The following is a 21,184-nucleotide window of genomic DNA, read 5'->3' on the forward strand; positions in this document are numbered from 1 at the left end:
AAAGAAAAAATTCTAAAAATAAGTATTTCTTGGGTGCTCTGGCCAGGAATAAAAAGAATAAAAAGAAAGGGCCTAGCGTTCTCTCTCCCACCTGCCCTTCGAGCCAGATCCCAGTAGCCTGAGAGTCAAACTAATTTCCCTCCCCACCCCCAGGGATGACGTAAACTGCCTCGCCCATTCCCCGCCCCCCGTATCGCCCGGCGCACGGTCCTGCCCACCGCAGCAGGAACCGGAAATGCGCTGGGCGGCCGTCCCTGCACAGCGCATGCTCCTGCGCCTGCCGCGAAAGCGGCACGGAGAGCGTGCGCAGGCGCAAAAGTCGCAGGAGGTACCAGGTCCAGTCCCTACTTCCGGTCTGCTTCCGCCTTCTCTCCAGTCTCTGGTCGCGGCGGCAGCTGGCCGCCTGCGCAGTCCCCGGGGCAGGTGGCAGGTGAGACTCAGGGCCGGCAGTGTGGGGAGGGGGCGGGGGCCCCCCGTCGGCGGCCTGTCCGCTCGCGCCGCTGCTGCGGGGCCGGAGGGTCTCCTCTCCCCGTGCCCGCCCTGGGGGGGCTCCTCCGCGGGGCGCCGCTCCGTGACACCTAGTCCTGGAGGGTCTCCTGCAGGTCCCGGCTGTGGCTCTCGGGGAGCGCGTGGCCTGGGCAAGCGCCGGAGTCCGCAGTCGGCTCTTGCGTGACGGACGGACCTGCCGACCGAACGCGGTGCGGGGGTACGTGCGGCGGCGCCGTTGTCGCTCCGCGTCCTGGTCCCCCCCAGAGCCGCGGGCGGGCGGAGCGGGGCGGCCGAGTGCGTGCGCCGCGGACACGGAAAGCGCTTGTTTCACGGGACGCACGGGGCTGCGGCGTGTGTGCCTCACGCCTGGGCGCGGGCGTTTACCCCGGCGGGACGCGGCCTCCCGTTCCCGCCGCCTCGCGTCTTTCTGTGCGCTCGCCTCCTGCCGGATTCTGGCGCGAGCTGGGCGCGGAGCGGACGGACAGACCGTGGGCCCGGCCCGCTCCGGTGGGGTGGGGTGGGGCGGGGGACGGCCAGTAGGGCGGTTCGGCGGCGCGGGGCCTCGGCGTTGCGCCTGCAGTGGCCGCGCTGCCGTGTGCGCCGCTCGGGGCGCGTACAGGTGCCCCGCGCCCCGGTTTCTGTTTATGCCCGGCGAGCGCGGGGTGCGGGCCGAGAGATGAAGTCATTTTCCAAGGTCGCTGAGCAGTGAGGCTAAGGCTCGAGCAGTTCTTCAGAGCTGCTGTCCGGGGCCGCTGCCTCACGCTGCTGCTCGGGTAGGGTCTGTCCCGGCAGCCTTCCAGGGGGCTCGGGCAGAAACCTGTGTCAGGTCCCCCGGCGTCCGTATTGACAGAACGCCCTCTGCCAGGTCGTCTGGTTTTCTCTGCGCGGTGAGTGGCCCTGCGCCCCGGGAAGACCGTCCGGCGGGTCCTTACACGGGGCCTTCTGTGGGTGTGCGGTAGTCGGACTTGCGCTCCGCGGCATCTGTGTCCGCGGAAATAGGGTTTACGTTATCGCGGCCTGGGGAAGGACTTGCGATTCCAGCGTCACGTCCGGAAAGGGAACCTGAACTACTGCGGTCTTCCTTGTTGTTACTGGGTTGTCCCTAATGAAACTTCATTTCAAATAATCGCTGAAAAGTTAGTACTTAAAAAATACCGTAAGGTGGGGCGCCTAGGTGGCTCAGTTAAGCCTCTGCCTTCGACTCAGGTCATGATCGGGGGTCTTGGGATAAAGCTCTATGTCAGGCTCCCTACTCAGCAGGGGGTGTGCTTGTCCCCCTCCCTCAGCCCCTCCCCCCCACCTCTGCCCCGTCTCTCTCTTCTCAGGAAAATAAAAATCTTAAAAAAATATATAAATGATCTTTGGCTTCAAGAAGCTTACAGTGAGGGGCGTTGGGTGGCTCAGTGGGTTAAGCCGCTGCCTTCGGCTCAGGTCATGATCTCAGGGTCCTGGGATCGAGTCCCGCATCGGGCTCTCTGCTCAGCGGGGAGCCTGCTTCCTCCTCTCTCTCTGCCTGCCTCTCTGCCTACTTGTGATCTCTGTCTGTAAAATGAATAAATAAAATCTTTAAAAAAAATTTTTAGATAAATTGGTAAACACAGTTGCTGTGTCCGAGTTTTATCTTTTGCCTACCTGACCTGCAGAAAACTTACATTTCTACTCTCAATAAATAAGTTTTCCCAAAACTCTCTAGGAGCTGTCATTTCTAAAAATCTGCCTATTTCATAGACATTTTTTTCCTAAAAACTCGTTTTCCATCTCTGATTCTTGACTGCTGAAGCAGCTGTGTCTTGCTGTAAGTATCCAGTCCACAGAATGAGTGGGTCTTGCATAGTGATTCGCTTTCGCTCATTCCAGTGAACTGTGGGAAGTAGCTCAGTGTTACCTGCACAGTCCTTCTCTGGTGCCCCCATTTTGGTCTGTCTCTGTGTCTAAACACAGACATATTCACCGGACTCGTACTTATTTCTGCTAATTTTGAGAGTAGAACTTTCTCCAGCCTTCCCTGTACCTAATGAAAACAATGTGATTTTTCCAGTTCTGATATTCTTTACCTTTTCCTATAATTGTATCAGACCTTTTCTTATAGGCTGCGTTATTCTGCAGTGAACTGTTGGTGTAGTATCGGGATTTCCGGAGGTACAATGTGAACCTTCATTCTGAGAGAGGCTCCGAACCAGCAGTTAACCCAGCTGTAGTCACTGGCGTCTCCCAGGGAGCAGGCGCTGTGGGGGGGGGGGGGGGGGGGGCTGGGATGTGTCAGTCCTCATGAGGATTAGTCGGGAAGGACTGAGCTCCATTCCTGGCAGTGTCATTTACTGCCAGTGATTTTTTTTTTTTAAAGATTTTATTTCTTTGACAGTGACAGATAGCATGAGCAGGGGAAGGGGCAGAGGGAGAGGGAGAAGCGGACTCCACAGTGAGCAGGGAGCCTGTTGCAGGTTCAATCCCAGGACCCTGGGTTCGTGACCTAAGCCAAAGGCAGATACTTAACCCACTGAGCCACCCAAGCACCCCTACCAGTGATTTTATTATTTTATTTTAAAGATTTTACTTTAAGGAATCTCTGTCTACACCCAGTGTGGGGTTCAAACTCACAACCCCAAGATCAAGAGTCATGTACTCCCATCGACTGAGCCGGCCAGGCGCCCCACTACCAGTGATGTTAGGCGAGTCCGGTCACTGCTCTGATTCTCAGGGTCCCCTTCTGTGTACTAGGGCACTGATGACATTGCGTTCAGCTACTGTCCAGGTGAACGGAAGTCGTGCTTGTTGTTCCCTTGGTCTTCCTGCCCAGCCTGTTTGCTGTGCAGAGAGGACCCGGGGGACGGCCCCACATGTGACAGTCCGCCCATTTGCTCATGTTCTCCAGACAGCCTCCAATCTGCCTTGCTGTGAAATAGTACCAGAAAAAGGCTTTTGTTCCTTTTTCCTTTCATTTTTGACTCCTTTGTAGCTAATCAGGTGAATATGTAACAAATGGGGAATTAGTCACTGTGCTGGATAAGAAACTTCTCCAAAGTGTTTTTTTGTTTGTTTGTTTTCTGTTTTTTTTTTTTTTAAAGATTTTATTTATTTATTTGAGAGAGAGACAGTGAGAGAGAGCATGAGCGAGGAGAAGGTCAGAGAGAGAAGCAGACTCCCTGCGGAGCCGGGAGCCCGATGCGGGACTCGATCCCAGGACTCCAGGATCATGACCTGAGCCGAAGGCAGTCGTCCAACCAACTGAGCCACCCAGACGTCCCACTTCTCCAAAGTGTTTAACTCTGATTCTCTACTTTAAAGTAATCTCGTTTTTAGATCCCAGGGTGAGCAGCCTGTAAAAAGGAAGGGTAGCTAATTTGGAAAACTGTGCAAGTGTTGACAAAGAAGCACTCTTATCTAGAGATCAGCTAAGTATAGTTTCTAAAGGTCAAGCAAGCATTTTTTTTTTTTTTTTTTTTTTGGTAGAGAAACCCTCGTCTTAATTGGACTTTGTTCACTGGAGGAATATAACTATCTATAGTAGCTTTTTGTTTAAAGATATTATTTATTTATTTGACAGAGAGGGAGAGAGGGAACACAAGCAGGAGGAGTGGCAGGCAGAGGGAGAAGCAGACTTCCTCCTGAGCCGGGAGCCCCATGCAGGGCTGGATCCCAGGATCATGACCAGAGCTGAAGGCAGACACTTAATGACTGAGCCATCCAGGCGCCCCATACAGTAGCTTTTGCTAAAAAACTTCTTCAAGGAAAGAAGCACATTTTCTTTAGAATTCAAACTCCTTTTTTCAGTCTGTGGCCTCTGCCACCCGGTGTCAACCCAGCGTTTCAACTTGAACCAGCCCCAGTTTCTCCGCTTCCTAGCAGCACAGCTTTGAGTGGGCGTGACCTCCCTGAACACCAGCTTCCTCCTCCGCAAGGTGAAGGACATGGTGGCGCTTGGACCACAGGGTGACTGTGGGGACCAAGTGAGACACATAAAACCCTCTGAACAGGGCTGAGCTGGAGTACACCCAGCAGCTCGTCTGGCTCGGTAGCCCCGGGGGTCAGCCTGCCTCAGGGTCCAACTTTCTCTTTCTTGGGCTCAATTCAGGCAGACAGCGTCCCAAGGAGGACGTTGGAGTGGCTCGGCTTCATGGGAGAGGGGGTCTGCAGCTGGGCTGGGAAGAGCAGGGACGGTGTGTTGTTACTTCATTGTGCTTTCACACTCTCACGCTGTAACCTCCAACTTTCCGCACCCAGCCCCAAAGCCGCTACAGCTCTTCTTTTTTTTAAATTTCTTTTCAGTGTTCCAGAATTCATTGTTTATGCACCACACCCAGGGCTCTATGTAATCGGTGCCCTCCACAATACCCACCACCAGGCTCACCCAACCCCCACCCCCTTCCCTCCAAAATCCTCCATTTGTTTCTCAGAGTCCACAGTCTCTCATGGTCCGTCTCCCACTCCGACTTCCCCCAATTCTCTTCTCCTCTCCATCTCCCCTTGTCCTCCATGCTATTTGTTATGCTCCACAAATAAGTGAAACCATATGTTAACTGACTCTCTCTGCTTGACTTATTTCACTCAGCATCATCTCTTCCAGTCCCATCCATGTTGCTACAAAAGTTGGGTATTCATCCTTTCTGATGGAGGCATCATACTCCATAGTGTATATGGACCACATCTTCCTTATCCATTCATCTGTTGAAGGGCATCTTGGTTCTTTCCACAGTTTGGCGACTGTGGCCATTGCTGCTATGAACATTGGGGTACAGATGGCCCTTCTTTTCACTCCATCTGTATCTTTGGGGTAAATACCCAGTAGTGCAATTGCAGGGTCATAGGGAAGCTCTATTTTTAATTTCTTGAGGAATCTCCACACTGTTCTCCAAAGAGGCTGCACCAACGTGCATTCCCACCAACAGTGTAAGAGGGTTCCCCTTTCTCCACATCCTCTCCAACACATGTTGTTTCCTGCCTTGCTAATTTTGGCCATTCTAACTGGTGTAAGGTGGTATCTCAATGTGGTTTTAATTTGAATCTCCCTGATGGCTAGTGATGATGAACATTCTTTCATGTGTCCCGCTGTAGCACTTCACCTGGGAAAATGTCACAGGCACGATCTGTTCAGGTTTCCCCACCTTTTATAACCCAAACCGGACACGTGGACCCATAGATCACTACACACGCACACTACAATAACACAGCTTTCTCCGGACATGCAACCCAAGCAGACTCATCCGTTGTCCCTCCTAGTATAAATCCACAAGAACTGAACCAAGGCTGGTAGGCAGGGGCCAGGCAATAGGGCCTTTGTGTTTCATTGGCTTCTCGCCTACTCTGCTAGCTAAGAATAAATAAAATAATAATAAATAAAAGGCCGGCGACCCCATCCCTGTTAGGAAGGCTAGTATGAGAACAGGAAGTAACAAGTGTCATCAAGAATATGGAGAAATTGAAATCCTCATATACTCTTGCAGGGAATGTATAATGGTGCAACTACTATGGAAAACAGTTTGTTGGTTGCTTGAATAATTAAAAATAGAACTGCCATATGATGTGGCAGTCCTGCCTCTGGGTATATACCTGACGGAATTAAAAGCAAGGACTCAGAGATATTTGTACACACGTGTTCATAGCAGCAGTCACAGTAGCCGAAGCGTGGAAGCAAGCCACGTGTTCGTCAGTGGATGGATGGGGAAACGGAAAGTGGTACGGAAGTACCGTGGCTTGTTACTCAGCCTGAAAAAATGAGGAAACTCTGGCATACTACAACATGGGTGAACCTTGAGGGCATTATGCTAAGTAGAATAAGCCAGTCACAAAAGGGCAAGTAGTATGCTGTCCCACTACAGCATGTGCGGGACAGCGTACTCTGTGGTTCCTAGAGTGGTCAGAGTCATGGAGTCGTAAAGCAGAAGACCATTATCAGGGGCTGGCAGTGGGGGGCGGGGAGCGCTGGGCAGTCCTTGCTTAATGGGCACAGTGTTTCAGTTTTGCAAAATGAGAAGAGTTCTGGGGGCGCCTGGGTGGCTCAGTGGGTTAAGCCTATGCCTTCGGCTCAGGTCATGACCTCAGGGTCCTGGGATCGAGCCCCACATCGGGATCTCAGCTCAGCAGGGAGCCTGCTTCCTCCTCTCTCTGCCTGCCTCTCTGCCTCCTTGTGATCTCTGTCAAATAGATAAAATCTTGAAAAAAAACAAGAAGAGTTCTGGAGATCGGTGGTGATGGTTGCACAGTGATAGGAATGTGTGAATACCACTTTGTTGTGAACTCAGAAATGGATAAGGTGGTAAATGATTAAGGTGGTTATGTTACATACCTTTTACCATGACCAGTAGATGGTTGGAGATATAGAGTCTTGAGTTGGGAACCATTTGAATATATACCTGATAAACATTGTTTCATCAACTATTTTTTGGAGCAGCTGTGGTAGGCTCGCTGTGAAATGTTGAGCAGAAGGGTCGAGATTCCCCGTACTCCCATCACCGCCCCCACCAAGCAGTGTGTCTGTTACAGTCAGGGACCTTGTGTTGACACATCACAATCACACAAAGTCCACAGTCTGCTTTAGGGCTCATGCTTGGTGTTATGCGTCCCCGGAGTTTGGGCAAAGGTATAATGACACGTATCCACCATTTGTTTTTAAGTTTAGAAGAGTTTGAACAAGAAGGTGAGATCAGCTCAGTAACTGAGCTGGAAAGCTGACGTGCTGGTTCCTGTCTGTCTTTGCTTCAGGGTACCATGGAGAACGTTAACAGCGCCAAGCAGAGCGTGACTGGGGACTCGCGTCCAGCCGAGGGACACGCCGGGAGCAGCACTCCGCAGGGAGAGCAGGGGCACCTGCTTTATCATGAGGAAACCATCGACCTCGGCGGGGACGAGTTCAGGTCTGAAGAGAATGAGACTATGTCGGAAGATTCTAATAATTTTGTAGATAAGCTTAACGAGCATATGATGGAAAGCGTCCTCATTTCTGATTCTCCTAATAATAGCGAAGATGACGCAGGTGACCTCGGCTGTTTGCAGGATGTTGGGGACCCTGCAGAAGGCAGCGCAGGTCCCAGACTGGAAAGTCTCGAGGATGAAGGAGCCGTGGACACCCTGAGCAAGGACAGTGAAAGTGACGGAGAGGGTGCATCTGAAGACATCTCTGGCACGACCCCCGACCCAGAGCACAGTCAAGTCACAGGTGTGCCGGCCTTGGGGGAGGAGGGAGCAGAGGACCCTGGCCCAGGGGACAGGAGCACTGGCCCAGAGGGGCCGGGGGGCGCTGCACCCTTGAGGCAGTCCCCTCCCCACGAGGAGCCCATCCCCGTATGCACCATCTTCAGCCAGCCACCGCTGCTGCCGCGGGACGGCTTCGAGTCCCAGATGGTGAAGTCTCCGAGCTTCAGCGGCGCCAGCGAGACGGTGGCCAAGACCCCTGCGCAGGCGGTGCAGCCAAGCCCCAGCCTGAGTAAATTTTTTGGCGATCCCGCCAACACTAACTCCTTGGCCTCAGACTTCTTCGATTCGTTCACGACGTCCACTTTCATCTCCGTCAGTAACCCCAACGCAGGTTCTTCGGCTCCAGAAAATCTGTCTTCGCTGTCCGCTGCGGGGGCAGAGAGGTCCCCGGGTGCCGCTGAGCCTTCTCACTCCCCAGGGATGGAAAAGGCAGAAGCAGGGGTTTCCACAGCTTCTCTAGAAATCTCTCCGTCTCCAAAGCCGTTTTCCCAGATCCAGGCTGTGTTTGCGGGGAGCGAGGACCCCTTTGCCACGGCGCTGAGCATGAGCGAGATGGACCGCAGGAGTGACGCCTGGCTCCCCGGGGAGGCGACCAGGGACATCCTGGTTTCAGTAGCCACCCAGCAGTACAGCACAGTGTTCGTAGACAAGGAGAGCCTCACCATGCCGGGCCTCAAGTTCGACAACATCCAGGTAGGTGGGAGACATCCTTAGAGGGGGTGCTGGTGGTGGGACTCAGTGGCCACTTCAGTTCCTCTTCGTCTTTTTGTTTCCCTCCCTCTCCCTCACCCCTGCTATGGGGGGGGGGGGTGTGCCCGCATGCACACGCGCACGCGCCTCTCAAGGACTGAAAAGTCCTCATTTCTCAGCAATTCCTAAAATCCTCATTTGGAGAGGCTGTGTTACGTCACTAGCTAATTTGGAACTCCGTTGATTTCCCTGATGTGATATATTTAAGGCAGTGGCCAGAGTCTTACAAGTACATGCCAGCAAGGTAGACAGTTACGTCGTAATTCTTTGACATAACCGGGAACTTCGTGTGGTCAGGTTATTTGTGACACGTAAGCTTCAACAGACAATGAGTCCCCCATTCCTTTCATTTTAAATCTGGGGAGTTTCGCATTTTACATGCTTGATGCGGAGTTTTATAGACTCGTTAAAAAAAAGTGGATGGCCCACAAAGTAAATCAAATCACAGAAGTGATTTCAACATTTTATAGAATAAATAGTGACATAGAGAACTTCAATCTACCAGTCAAAGACAATAAGATTATCTCCATTTTCTGTTATCTAATTAGACATTTGATTTATGATTATTCCATGTTTGCTAAAGTGTAGGAAGATGGCCTGTCTCAGGCAGCCCTAATGGGACCTAATGGGACCATAAGTCAGTACAAACTTTTTTAAATGAAGTTTTTAAATCAGCATCCAGATGTGCATATTATTTGGTCCAGAAAGCCAGTCTGAGGAATTTTTTTATAAGAGAATAATGTCACCGGTATGCAAATACCCAGCTTTTGGGATGCCTGTCAGAGTGTGGTTTATTATGGCAAAGCATCTGAAAGGACCCAAAAGCCGTTATCAGGAGGCTGCTTGAATACATCCGACTCGTCCGTCCGATGGAATATTAACGGAGGCGGGGCTCCGGGGGGCTCAGTCAGTGAAGCATCTGCCTTCAGCTCAGGTCATGACCTCAGGATCCTGGATTGAGCCCCGCTTCAGGCTCCTGGGCTCCCTGTTCAGCAGGCAGTCTGCTTCTCCCTCTACCTCTGCCCCTCCCCACTCCCTGCTTGTACACACTCTCTCGTGCTCTCGTTCAAATAAATAAATAAATAAATCTTTTTTTTTTTTTTTAATAAAAAATGTTTAAAAATGATGATACAGCAGAATTTTTTTTTTACGATTTTATTTATTTATTTGACAGGCAGAGATCACAAGTAGGCAGAGAGGCAGAGAAAGGAAGGGAAGCAGGCTCCCCACTGAGCAGAGAGCCCGATGCAGAGCTCGATCCCAGGACCCTGGGATCATGACCTGAGCTGAAGGCAGAGGCTTTAATCCACTGAGCCACCCAGGCGCCCCATACAGCAGAATTTTTAACGAAGTTCATATGTTATTGTTAAATTTTAAAACCTGGGTACCAGATGGCATGTGGCATGCATGGTACGGGAAGAATGTTCACAAGTACGTGTAACATGCACTTGTAAGGTGAGCGTGTGGGAGGACCGCTGCAGGTGATGGCAGGGTTGTGGCCCAGCCCAGTGCATGGGGGGCACCACTCCACCCTGGGGGCTGGCCTTGTGCAGGTGCGTCTCCGCCCGCTCAGGGGAAGCAGGTGCCCTGTCCTGCACACGCCTGGCTGGTCGGAAAGCCCAGAGTGTGGGAGGCGTGATGTTGTGGCGTTAAGGGACGTGTGATGTCGTGGCGTTGGTGGACTGCTGTGCCCCAGGGAAGGGCCACACTGGGGACATGGAGCTGGTAGCTCTTTGCTAGGGACCTAGCGGTGCAAGCCCATAGGTTCTGGACACTTTGCGTGGCAGTCTTGACCGTGCGTTCAGGTACCAAACACTTACTGTGCACACGCCGTGCACCAGGCACCTGGGATGCTTCTTCTCACTCTTTCAAGCAAAATATACTGAACATAAACTTCCTTTTGCGGGATCTTTGTAATAAATTCTGGTTCTGGACTCTGAGTTCAGGGGACGCTTGGACGTGCAGGATTTGATTTGCGTATTCACACACTCCTCCCACCCTTCCCTGGCCCTGTCTGCCTCCATTCTCCCTGCCAGCGTGGGGAGGGGGCGCTTTACTATTCTGCTTCCTGTTCCTTCCGTCCCCGTCCCCGCTCTGGGGAGCCTGTGCTCAGTGCCTGTGTTCCTGTGTTCCCGCAGCCTCAGTGGGACTGGCCTTTTAGCACTTCCCGTCTGCACTCTCTGTTGTTTGCGGTTTGCGCCCCCCATTGTAATTCAGGGGAAAATTGGACGTTGCCCTGGAAATGACTTTGCCCAGGGGTCCTCGGGTACGTTTGGAGGTGTGTGGAGGGGCTTCGCTCTGGGTGCCGAGAGGTCTGGGGTGAGCACACGACTTGCATGGTTGGGCCTAGAATGCCAGAGAGCCTGCGGCTGGTCCGTGTCGGACCAGAAGTACCGAGCTGCCCCGAGTCAGTCCTTCTTGAGTCAGGAAACACAGGCGCCGACATTCGGGCTGGTTTCCCCGAGGCTGGATCAGCTCCACGGGCCCTGTCCTGCGCCCTCCCTAGCTCTGAAGCTTCCGGGACTTACCTCCCCCTCGCACGCGGCTGCCCGAGAGAAAGTCAGGACACCGCGCGGCTCAGCAAGGGCTCGGGAGCGGCCTGCCTGCCTTTCACCTCCTCCAGGTCCTCCGGTGGCGCCTCCAGCACCGCGGACAGTGCCCGGCGCTTGCTCCGGGAACCTGTGGGGACGGACGGGAACTTGAACCAAGAGAGTTCCCAGGGCGCCTCCGACTCTCCCTCGTGACCGCGTGCCGGTGCGCTCGCTGTCTCCGTCTGCGTGTTCGGTCCCCAGGCGGAGAGGGAAAGGTGTGGCCGCCCTTGAGCCGACGTGCTGTGTTTATTTGGCAGCAGACTGAAGGCTGGGTTCTGTGTTCACTGTCCGGGCGCACCAGCTTTTGAAACCATTGATTGGGTTTACTTACTAATACCCGCCCCCGTTACTGTTATTTCCACAGAGATGTTCACTCTCAGTCGGCTTTCTAAAACACAGTTCCTCTCCAGGTTGCTCACCTCATTAAAAATTACCTTCCTGGGGGATAAAACTTGAAAAGATTTTAATTTGTTTCTCTGGGTAGTGACATCTGCGGTGTTCTTAGCTAAGTTAGGAGCTGGAAGGGGAGTGTGTGACACCTCATTCCTCTTCAGTGGCATTAGAGGGAGGACACAGGCATTTTCAGCTCATTATGGTTGCCCGTGGCCTCTGTCCTCAAAGGAGTAAATAAAAAGTTTGTGCAGAAATGGTAGTTTGTAACTTTTTGGAACCAGTAAGGAATGGAAGTGGAAAATCATTGGATGGTGCTTGTTCATAAAGAGACAGAAACGGGACAAGGGAGTAAATGGAAGCAGCAAAATTTCAGTGCTGAGGGTGACAGGGTGCGGAAGGTGGTGGGACCAGGCCCTTCTCGTGGGCGTCAGAATTCTCCAGCCCATACTGGCAGAATGAGAAACCTGGCACACGCACTTGGAGACTAGATCCTTCCACCACCCCTTTCTCACTCTGTTCCCCCATTCTCACCTTCCCCCTCCCCCTTCCTGCACCTCGGAATTCCCTGGAATCCCGTCAGGGAGGCCCACACAGTCCGTGTGGAAACCCCTTGTCAGGAGTCTCCAGAAGCGCAGGAGCCACCCGTCCCTGCAGCTGCACCAGCCCCGTGTTCTCAGTTTTGATTAGTCTGTAGAAACCACTTATGTCATCTCCATTTTTAAAGGTTATTTTTTCCTGGATACGCAGTATGTTTACAGTATAAAATTCAAGGTTGGCAGGTGTTTTTTTCCCCCATTCAACATTTTAAAGATGCCCTTCCATCATACTCTGGATGTGAAGTTTATGATAATTTTAAGATCTTGTTTATTTGAGAGGGAGAGAGCACAAGCAGGTGAGAGGGGGACGCAGAGGGGGACAGGCAGACTCCCCGCTGAGCACGGAGCCTGACACGGGGCTCGATCCCAGGACCGTGGGACCCTGACCTCGGCCAAAGGCAAGCACTTAAGGACTGAGCCACCCAGGCACCCTTTAATAATTTGTATCTTCACTCTTCTGTACCTAATGTACATGTTTTCCTCTGGTTACTTGTAAGATTTTATCACTGGTTTTCAGCTGTTTGACCCTGAGGTGCCGTCACGTGGTTTTCTTTTCTGTTTCTGTTGCTTGGGTTTGTTGATTCCGTTGGGATGTGTTTTCCCACTTGGGAGTATTCTGGTCCTTACTTCCTCAAAGAGTTCTCAGTCCCCTCCCTTGTCTCTGCTCCTGGGACTCCAGTTCCACACGTTACTCAGATTTGCCAGAGGTCACGGGGGATCTGTGTCTGTTTCGCAGTTTTCTTTCTTTTTGCTTCCCTTAGAAATCCTTGCAGTCGTGTCCTGAAGTCCGTATGTCTTTCCTTCTTTGCTTTTTAGTTCGTAGCTGATGCTTTTTGATGAATTTTTCGTATTTTTTATCTCTGGAATTTACGTTTGCTTCTCTCACGTATCCTTTTCTTGATCCAGTGTGTTGAAGTTTTACCTCAGACCCTCACGAACATTTGTAGTAGCAGCCTGAAGGTTCTCCTCCAGACGGTCCGCCGTCTCCGTAATCTCGGGGTCTGTTTGTACTTACCTCTTCTCTTGGTTGTGGGCCACATGTGCTGGCTTTGTCCTGTGTCTTGTCATTTTTGGTTAGAGGTTAGACATCGTGGGTTTCCTATTTTGGGTTGGCGTTCTGGTGGGTATGTATGATATATGCAGATTGACGTGATCTTTTTCAGCTTTGTTTTTAAGCTTCTTAGGGTGAGGTTAGAGGAGCTTTTACTCATGGGTGGCCTTTCTCACATCTCTTGAGAGCCTCCGTGTTCATAGAGAGTGCTCCACAACAGTTGGCATAAACTTGACATCTCTCAGCATGTGTGAGCACTGAGAACTGCTCAGCCCCCCTGTCGTTTCGCCTTCTAGAGCATCCCCCTGCGCGTGGACCACATAGTGTCCAGCAGTAGAGTCGGGCTTCTGCGCAGCGTTCCCTCCTTTCCAGCTCCCCGGCCTCTCGGGTTCCCAGCTTGGTCTCCTCACCTCAGCAAGTTCACCACACCCTGCCGGGGACTCCTCTTCACACAGATGTGCCTTTGAATTCAAGAGTTCAAGTCATCTGTCCCAGTCTTGGGATCCCAGCCCTCCACCGGGTCTGAAAACAATTGCTTCCTCCCTTCCTCACACTAGGACAGTCCCGTCCCGGTGCTGCTTTTGCTCACCACCCACACAGGCGGCTCCTGAGCTGAGGCTGCAGAGCTGAGCTGAAGTGTGAGAGCTCGGGAAGACGTGCGGGCCAGTTCAGGCCATTCTGTGGCAGCCCCCACAGCTCTCCTTGTTGAAGCATTCTCGAATTCTGATGTGTTTGGGGGCCTCACAAGAAAAAATTCTGTTTGTTTATTTTTTGTTTTTCAGGGTTTTTTTTAAGATTTTGTATTTTTTAAAAAAATTCATTTTATTTTATTTATTTATCTGACAGAGATCACAAGGAGGCAGAGAGGCAGGCAGAGAGAGGAGGAAGCAGGCTCCCTGCTGAGCAGAGAGCCCGAAGCGGGGCTCGATCCCAGGACCCTGGGATCATGACCTGAGCCGAAGGCAGCGGCTTAACCCACTGAGCCACCCAGGCGCCCCAAGATTTTGTATTTTTGACAGACAGAGACCACAAGTAGGCAGAGAGATGGAGAAGCAGACTCCCAGCTGAGCAGAGAGCCCGATGCGGGGCTCGATCCCAGGACCCTGAGACCATGACTGTGGAGCTGAAGGCAGAGGCTTCACCCACAGAGCCCCCCAGGCGCCGCTTTGGTTTTGGTTTTACAGCTTTATGGAAAACACTCCATGTGCCGCACATTCAACATGCAATTCACTGGGTTTTGGCAGTGACAGAATTGTGCGGCCATCACCACAGTCCGTTTTTATCTCCTCCAAAAGAAGCCCTTCAGATTCACCTCCCATCTCCTGCGCCCCTCCCCCAGCCCCAGCCCAGCACTGATCTCTTTGTCTCTGTGGATTCTCCTGTTCTGGACGTCTCATGCAAGTGCAGTCGTGCAACATGTGGTCTCGCATGACTGGCGTCTGTTACAGACAATGATGTTTTCAGGAGCGCCCCATTTTGTAGCCTGTGTCATCACGTTTTATTGTCAGATGACGTTCTGGCTTTGCATGTTCCACGTTTTACCCATTCATCCCTCATCGGGCACTGGGTTTGTTCCCACTTTGGGTGGTTGTGAATAACGCTGCTTGTGAACATCATGAACAAGTTTTGTGTGGTCACATTTCTATCTTTCTTGGGTGTGTCCCTTGAAGTGGAGCTGCTGGGTTACATGGCACCTCTCAGGTTCGTTTTTTTTTTTAAAGATTTATTTGAGAGAGAGAGAGAGAGCATGTGTGTGCACACGCGAGAGGCAGAGGGACGGACTCTCAGGCAGACGCCCTGATGCGTGTGGAGACTGACCCAGGGCTGGCTCCTGGGTGCTGAGATCATGACCTGAGCCGAAACCTAGAGTCAGGGACTCAACCATCTGAGCCACCCAGGCGCCCCTGGGGTTCACATTTTGAGGAATGTCTTCCGGATGGCTGCACCATTTTACATTTCACCAGTTTGGGTTTTTGCCTCGTTTTTGTTTCTTTGATGTTGTTTGTTCAGGAGGTTTGGCTTACGCTGGGAGAGCACAAGGAGCGAGGGGATCACATGCTCCTGGAGCTTCTCCACTGGGGCCAGGGCAGAGAGCTCCATGTGCGCAGGGTCGGGTGTGGGGCCCACTATCTCTTCAGACCACTGCCCCACGACCACTGTGGCTTCCTGTTTCCCGGACAGTAAAGCCCGCGTGCTGTGAATCAGCTGCTCTGGTTTCCATGTTGTCTTTGTCCCTTAAAATCAAGAAGGGACTGGTGAGTGGTCCCCAGACTGCAGGAGGGGCGGCGGCCCGCGGCCATCTGTGAGCCGAGATCAGCCCCTTGCTCTTGCATAAACACATCTGATTGGGGGCAGAGGGGGAGTGTTGGAGGGGGACAGACATCTTCCCTGTTGCCTGCCTGAGTCCTGGCTCATTCCCAGCTGTCTCCCCACATTTCCTGCTCTGGCAGTGGATGCACTAGTCCCTCACTGAGGAGTTGCTGATTTGGAGAGGTCCAAGGCTGCCAAGCGGAGCCCACCCCAGGAGCAGCAGCATAGCTCTAAGAAAAATCCAGAGTGGGAGAAATTTGCTTCCCTCTCCAGCAACCATAGGAGGATGTGCAGTCAGGTATCACGACTCCTGGGCCATAGTCCCCTCCAGCTCAGTGACATAGCAGCAGTAGGTTTGCGGGAGGACATGTTGCCCCACCCTTGGGCCCTCATAGGTAAGAAGTTTGTTAGTCCTACATGTGCTCCTGTGACAGGAACTTCCTGTGCTGACAAAAATGTTAACCAGCGGAGAATTTTAAAAGCAAAAGATTTTTTCAGTGTGGTCTAATTAACAGAATGTTGCAAGGATGGCGGAAGTAAATTGATCCTCCCTCTGCCGCAGCGAGGTGGGATTCTGCCCTTTCCCGGGTCGCAGCTCCTCCCACTCGGATAAAGCCCTTTGTCTGATAGGAGTTGCGTTCCTGGAAGCTTTGTGGAACCATATGGCTGAGCTCTTTTTATTCTGCCCTTTAATTGTCCCTCCTGGACCAGTTAGCCCCTTCTAGCATTTGAAGCATTTCATCTCATGCTCTGAAAGCAAAAAATCATCAAAGTGCTGCTTCTGGATTTTCACTGCTGTATAAGTGAGGGTGCGGCTTGGCCTCTTGGAGCACCGGGCTCAGCGCCCTGGGCCGGACCAGACTGGTGACCTGCATCGCCCCTGCCAAGGCCCCCGCTCCCCCTTTACCTGTGAATGGGCAGCCACAGACCCCTGCAGCACCTCCTCTGCCCTCCTGCACACATTGTCCACAGGCTGGTGCGTTTTAGCTGTCAGCGTTCTGGGCGACCGCGGAAGATTCACCTTGCATGCCTATGCCAAGGGTAGGACAACAATGAAGGGGCAGAGACGGTTGTGGAGTCTGCGGGGGACACCTCCATGCTGCTTTCCTCTCTGGCCTGCATCGCTGTGTGCTCCCGGTGGCCTTGCACTGCTGGCCTTCAGCGGTCTGCGGCTGAAAGCAGCGTTGTGCTCACCGAGGTGGAGAGGGTTCTTAGCCCCCAACACCCACCTCCCCAGGTTGTGTTGCTCCCTGGCCATTCCAGCAACTGAAATCCTTCCTCCCCTGGCTGGGCCAAAGCGCCCTGTCCTCTGCATCCGTCCCCCTCACCCTTCCATTTTCCCCTTATGTTTGGTTCCACTTTTTTTTTTTTTTTTAATCTAGGTGTAATTGATACACATTGTATTCATTTCAGGTGTATACACTGAATATTTGCAGATATTTCAAAATGGTCTCCACGATAGGTCTAGTCAACATCCCTCACCTTAGATATTCTAGAATTATTTTTCTCCTGATAAAAACTTGTAAGATGGACTCTCTTAGCAACTTCCCGGTCTACACCGCAGTGTTGGTAACTGTAGTTGCCTTTCGTCCCCAGGACTTTCTGTAACTGAAAGTTTGCACTTTTGACCACCTTTCCCATTTGGCTGGTCTCTGCTCCCCACCCCTGCCTCTGGCAGCCACCACTGTGTTCTCTGTTCCCTGTGAGTTTGTTTGGGTTTTTGGTTTTTGTGTTTTTAAGATTCCACGTAGAAATGAGGTCATGCAGGATTTGGCTTTTTCTGACTTCTTCCATGTAGCAGAATTCCCACAGGGTCCCTGCGCGCTGAAACACGGACAGGATTCCGTTCCTTCCTGTGGCTGAACACTGTTCCGCAGGGCGCTCGCTGCCTCTCTCTGCGCGTCAGTCCGCAGACATGTGGCTTGTTTCCACATCCTGTCGGGAACAGGGCGGTGCAGACCCCTCTTCAAGTTAGTGCTTGTATGTCCTTCAGATAAGCAGCTGGGAGCAGCTTCACCGGGCCCTACGGCGGTCCTGTTTCTGACTTTCCAAGGAACGTGCCTCCTGGGGCACGGTGGCCACACCGTCTTGTGTCCCATCGGCTGTGCGCCGTGGTCCCGCTCATCCCCGTCCGCACCAGCGACCCTCTTCATGTGCTGTGGATTCCACATCTCAGTCCTCGAACCCTGTCCTCGGGGGTGGCGAGCCTAAGGAGTCAAGCTGTGAGGCCGGAGTCCACCCGCAGAGGCCCGTGAGGGCACTTCCCAGCCCACAGCACGACTCCCGTGCACAGGGGGCCTGGCGGAGCTGGTGGTAGAGGACCCGCAGGGGAGGGCAGTCTTTTCTCTCCGGGCTTGGGGGTGAACCCAGCCCCAGAAGGAAGTCTGCAGCCAGCTCCCGGAGGCTTTCCCAGAGACCCGGGCAAACTGCTGGATTCCTGAGGCCAGCCCACTCCGGCCCCCACCCAGCCCTGGGGCCTGACTCCCCACCCGGTGCATCCCTTGTATAAGCCTGGTCCTGGGGCTGGTGATTTCCCCCTCTTCTAAAAGAAGGCGCAGTTCTAAGATACCCATTTTATTAAAGGTGGTGATGCTTGAAGTTTTACTGTACTGTAACCACACTTTAACCTCCATATACCAATGGAGAAAAAAGAAATCTCGTTTAGTTATGGGTTCTGGTTAGCTGAGTTTAATTAACATTTTATTGTCTTGACATATTTTCCTTCCATTCCTTCCAGGGGGACGCAGTTAAAGACCTGATGCTTCGCTTCCTGGGCGAGAGGGCCGCAGCGAAGAGACAGGTCTTACGCGCGGAGTCCGTGGAGCAGACTTTCGTGGGGTTGAGACAGCTGATCGTAAGTAATGATGGGTTTGATTTCAGTACTGTTGTTTCTAGAAGGCCAGCCTTTCTCTGTCATATTTTCCTTGGAGTTAATTACTTCAAATGTGTTATCTAAAGCCTTGCGTGTCCATAAAATTTTGTTGAATTAGATACCAGTCCTGTGCAGCAAAAAGTATCATATTAACATACATTTAATTTTAAGGCCAATTAGTTAAAAAGCCATTATTTTAAATGATTAAACTACTTGAAGCAGAATATACTTCAATTAAATATATGCTTCATCAGATATGATAACTAAAGATAACTAATTTTCGTTTTTATGTTTGTTTTTTTTAAGTACTTCGTTTTCGCCACTTGGCATAAAGGGTTTATTGTTGAATGGGAGGGTTCACCAGAAATGCACAGGAGAATCCTTGTTCATGACAGGAGTAGGTGTGAATTGCAGGCAGAGGTGCAGCCCCAGACGCTGACAGGGAGCCATCTGAACTACAGGCACGTTAACGTGAACGGGTGGGTGTTTCTGGTGGTCTCTGAACGCCGGGAACCTGTACGCCCCCCACAACTGCCTTTTTCCTCGTTACCTTTCATCATATTTAAAGGAGTGTCTGTCCTCAAAAAGGTGAATAAGGATCATTTGTTTAGGTGTTGAGCAGATATTTTACACACAAAGCAGATAAAGCTTAGGGACACACCCAGGTGCCTCATTCAGCTGAGAATCGGCTCTTGCTTTTGGCCCTGGTCGTGATGTCAGGGTCGTGGGATCAAGCCCTACGTCGGGCTCTGCGCTTGGTGTGGAGCCTGCTTGCCCCATGCCCTCTGCTCCACACTCTGTAAAATAAATAAGATCTTTTTTAAAAAAATGATTAAAGTTTCATTTTTTAGTAAACATAAATCAAGTGCTTCGTTGTTTTGTTTTGTTTTGTTTTTTAACGGAAGTGATTCTGGAATTATTGCAATGACTCAGAAGCTTTGAGAAGAAAAGATGCAGAGATAGACTGGCTTTTTGTTTATTTAAGATTTTTCTTTTTTAATTTATCTGCACACCCAGTGGAGGGCTCAAACTCACACCCAGAGAGCAAGAGTTGTGTGTCTGCTGACTGAGCCAGCCAGGGTGCCCCGGCGATAGTCTGGTTTTACAAGGGTGTAAACACCTAGTTTTTAAATATGCATATACTTTACTATCTGTTAATGAAGTGATAGGTCTTTACAGGCGAGCATTTCCGTGGTCGTGGACGCTTGTCACACCCACACTCCTACGTCTTCGGGAGGTTTTTGTCATGGCCTTGGTTTGAGCGCGCAACAGCGGCTGTGACTGCCCTCGCGGGGGCGGGCGGCCCTGGACGGCCACGGCACAGTGACCAGTAGTTCTTTATCTTTTTAAGTAAACTCGACCCCACACGTGGGACTTGAACTCAGGACTCCAGGATCAAGGGTCCCTTACTCTCCCAGCTGAGCCCCCCAGGCACCCCTGTAATGATCCGTTTGAAAAGTACACACAAAGCCACACACGGTCCTTGTAACTCATTTGTTCTACAGGCGGTCTGTTTACCCGCCTCGGTTATTTGTGCTCTTAATAATATATACAGTGGCTTGGGGCTTTTCATACATGGAAAATACATAACACCAGGAGTCCTAGCAAGGAGATCTATTTAAGGTGGAAAATGTATTTATAAAAATATTACCTTGCCGTGGTATTTTAATTATGTCCTAAAATAATTCCTAGCCTCTTTAAGATTAGGAAAGAGTTTTGAAATGTGTTTCCCTCAGTAATGTCAACGCATTCTAACATTGTAATTTACAGGGAAGTGAATGTCACAGCCTGTGGAGAAGGACATTTTAATCACGTTAGTGGTATCATATATAGACTTAATGATTCCTTGTGAGTCATAGGTGGGGAAAGTTATGTACATACCATTAGTTACTTGAGTGACTTTTATTGGACTATTTTTCTCATCTTTTGGAAGTCGTCGAGTGCCTGTGTTCAGTTTTTCAGATAGTTATATCTTATTTCCTAATATAAAAAAAGTAACATTTATTTAAGTTGAGATCTTTTTTCTCATATCAGACTAACTTTATTTTCAGAGTTCTACATGTCATTTCCAGTAATTGTGAGATTTTCATAAGATTTTTCTCTACAGAGCTTCAAGTTTTAGAGGGTATGCCTTAAACTGTAATTATAAAAATAATTTTTTCACCAAATACTTCTGACATCTATCGAAATGGAGGAGGATCATCAGGAGGGGGGCTAGAAAGTGGACAAGACTGTGGTAAAAATAGCAAAAAGCACTCTGAGAAAATACATAATTAAAATTTCAGATAGGCAGTGTGTAATCCAAAGCTGTGGTTCACAAGGCTGCTGAGGTGAGGTCCCACTGGTTTGAAGGGAGGGAGTACCAGCCATTAGAACTCGGCACGTTGGGTCATTCTGGCCTGTCCTTTAAACAGTCTCGTCCTGTCCCTCAGACCTGGCTGATTGGGCATGGGCCAGCCCTGGTCTTCCCTGACCTGTTTCTGTTAACAGAGGGGCCCCGGCCCTGCTAGGTTCTTGTCATCACTCGGGCAAGTCCAAAGAGCTGAAAAGACATCAGAAAGCTGAAGGCCATGCCCTTTGGAGTCTGGAGAGGTAAACTGCGGGCACACACACCCACACGTGTGCGCATGCTTGGCGTGCGTGAACAAGGAAATGTCCCCGGGCCTTCTGCATGAAGCTCGTGCAAGGACAGACCCTGGAGAAGAGTGACTGCAGTGGGAACCACATCTCTTCCATGGTAGCTGGGCAGGGGCCAGAGTGGGTCAGGGAAATGACAGGGGCGCAGGGTGCGAGTGACAGGACGGAGCCCAAAACACACACTCGTGTAGAGAGAGCAGGTTACTAGGGAAAGGAGAAGCTAAGCCGTGATGGTACAGAATTAATGGGATATCCAAGTGGGAAAAGTTAAAAAGATCTATCTCTTACCACACACAAAAGTAAA

At 51.2% G+C, this 21,184-nt stretch overlaps 1 protein-coding gene across 5 annotated transcripts in view; it reads left to right on the forward strand.

Annotated features, from left to right (window-relative positions):
- Positions 1-212: 212 nt before the first annotated feature.
- The window catches only part of TRAPPC12 (trafficking protein particle complex subunit 12), a 73,630-nt gene continuing 52,658 nt past the window's right edge, over positions 213-21,184 (forward strand). For 4 of the 5 annotated variants that reach the window (XR_007129852.1, XR_007129851.1, XM_047743761.1 and 1 more), the window contains exons 1-3: positions 213-430; positions 7,189-8,373; positions 18,109-18,225. Coding sequence is in view for 3 of the 5 variants with exons in the window: in XM_047743761.1 (XP_047599717.1) it covers positions 236-430; positions 7,189-8,373; positions 18,109-18,225 (1,497 nt within the window). In the remaining 2 variants the exon portion in view is untranslated. Of the gene's footprint in view, positions 431-7,100; positions 8,374-18,108; positions 18,226-21,184 lie in introns of all 5 variants that reach the window. The other variant, XM_047743762.1, reaches the window with a different exon arrangement.

The sequence above is a fragment of the Lutra lutra genome, chromosome 9 (assembly GCF_902655055.1).
Source record: "Lutra lutra chromosome 9, mLutLut1.2, whole genome shotgun sequence".
In the NCBI taxonomy this organism is placed as follows: domain Eukaryota; kingdom Metazoa; phylum Chordata; class Mammalia; order Carnivora; family Mustelidae; genus Lutra; species Lutra lutra.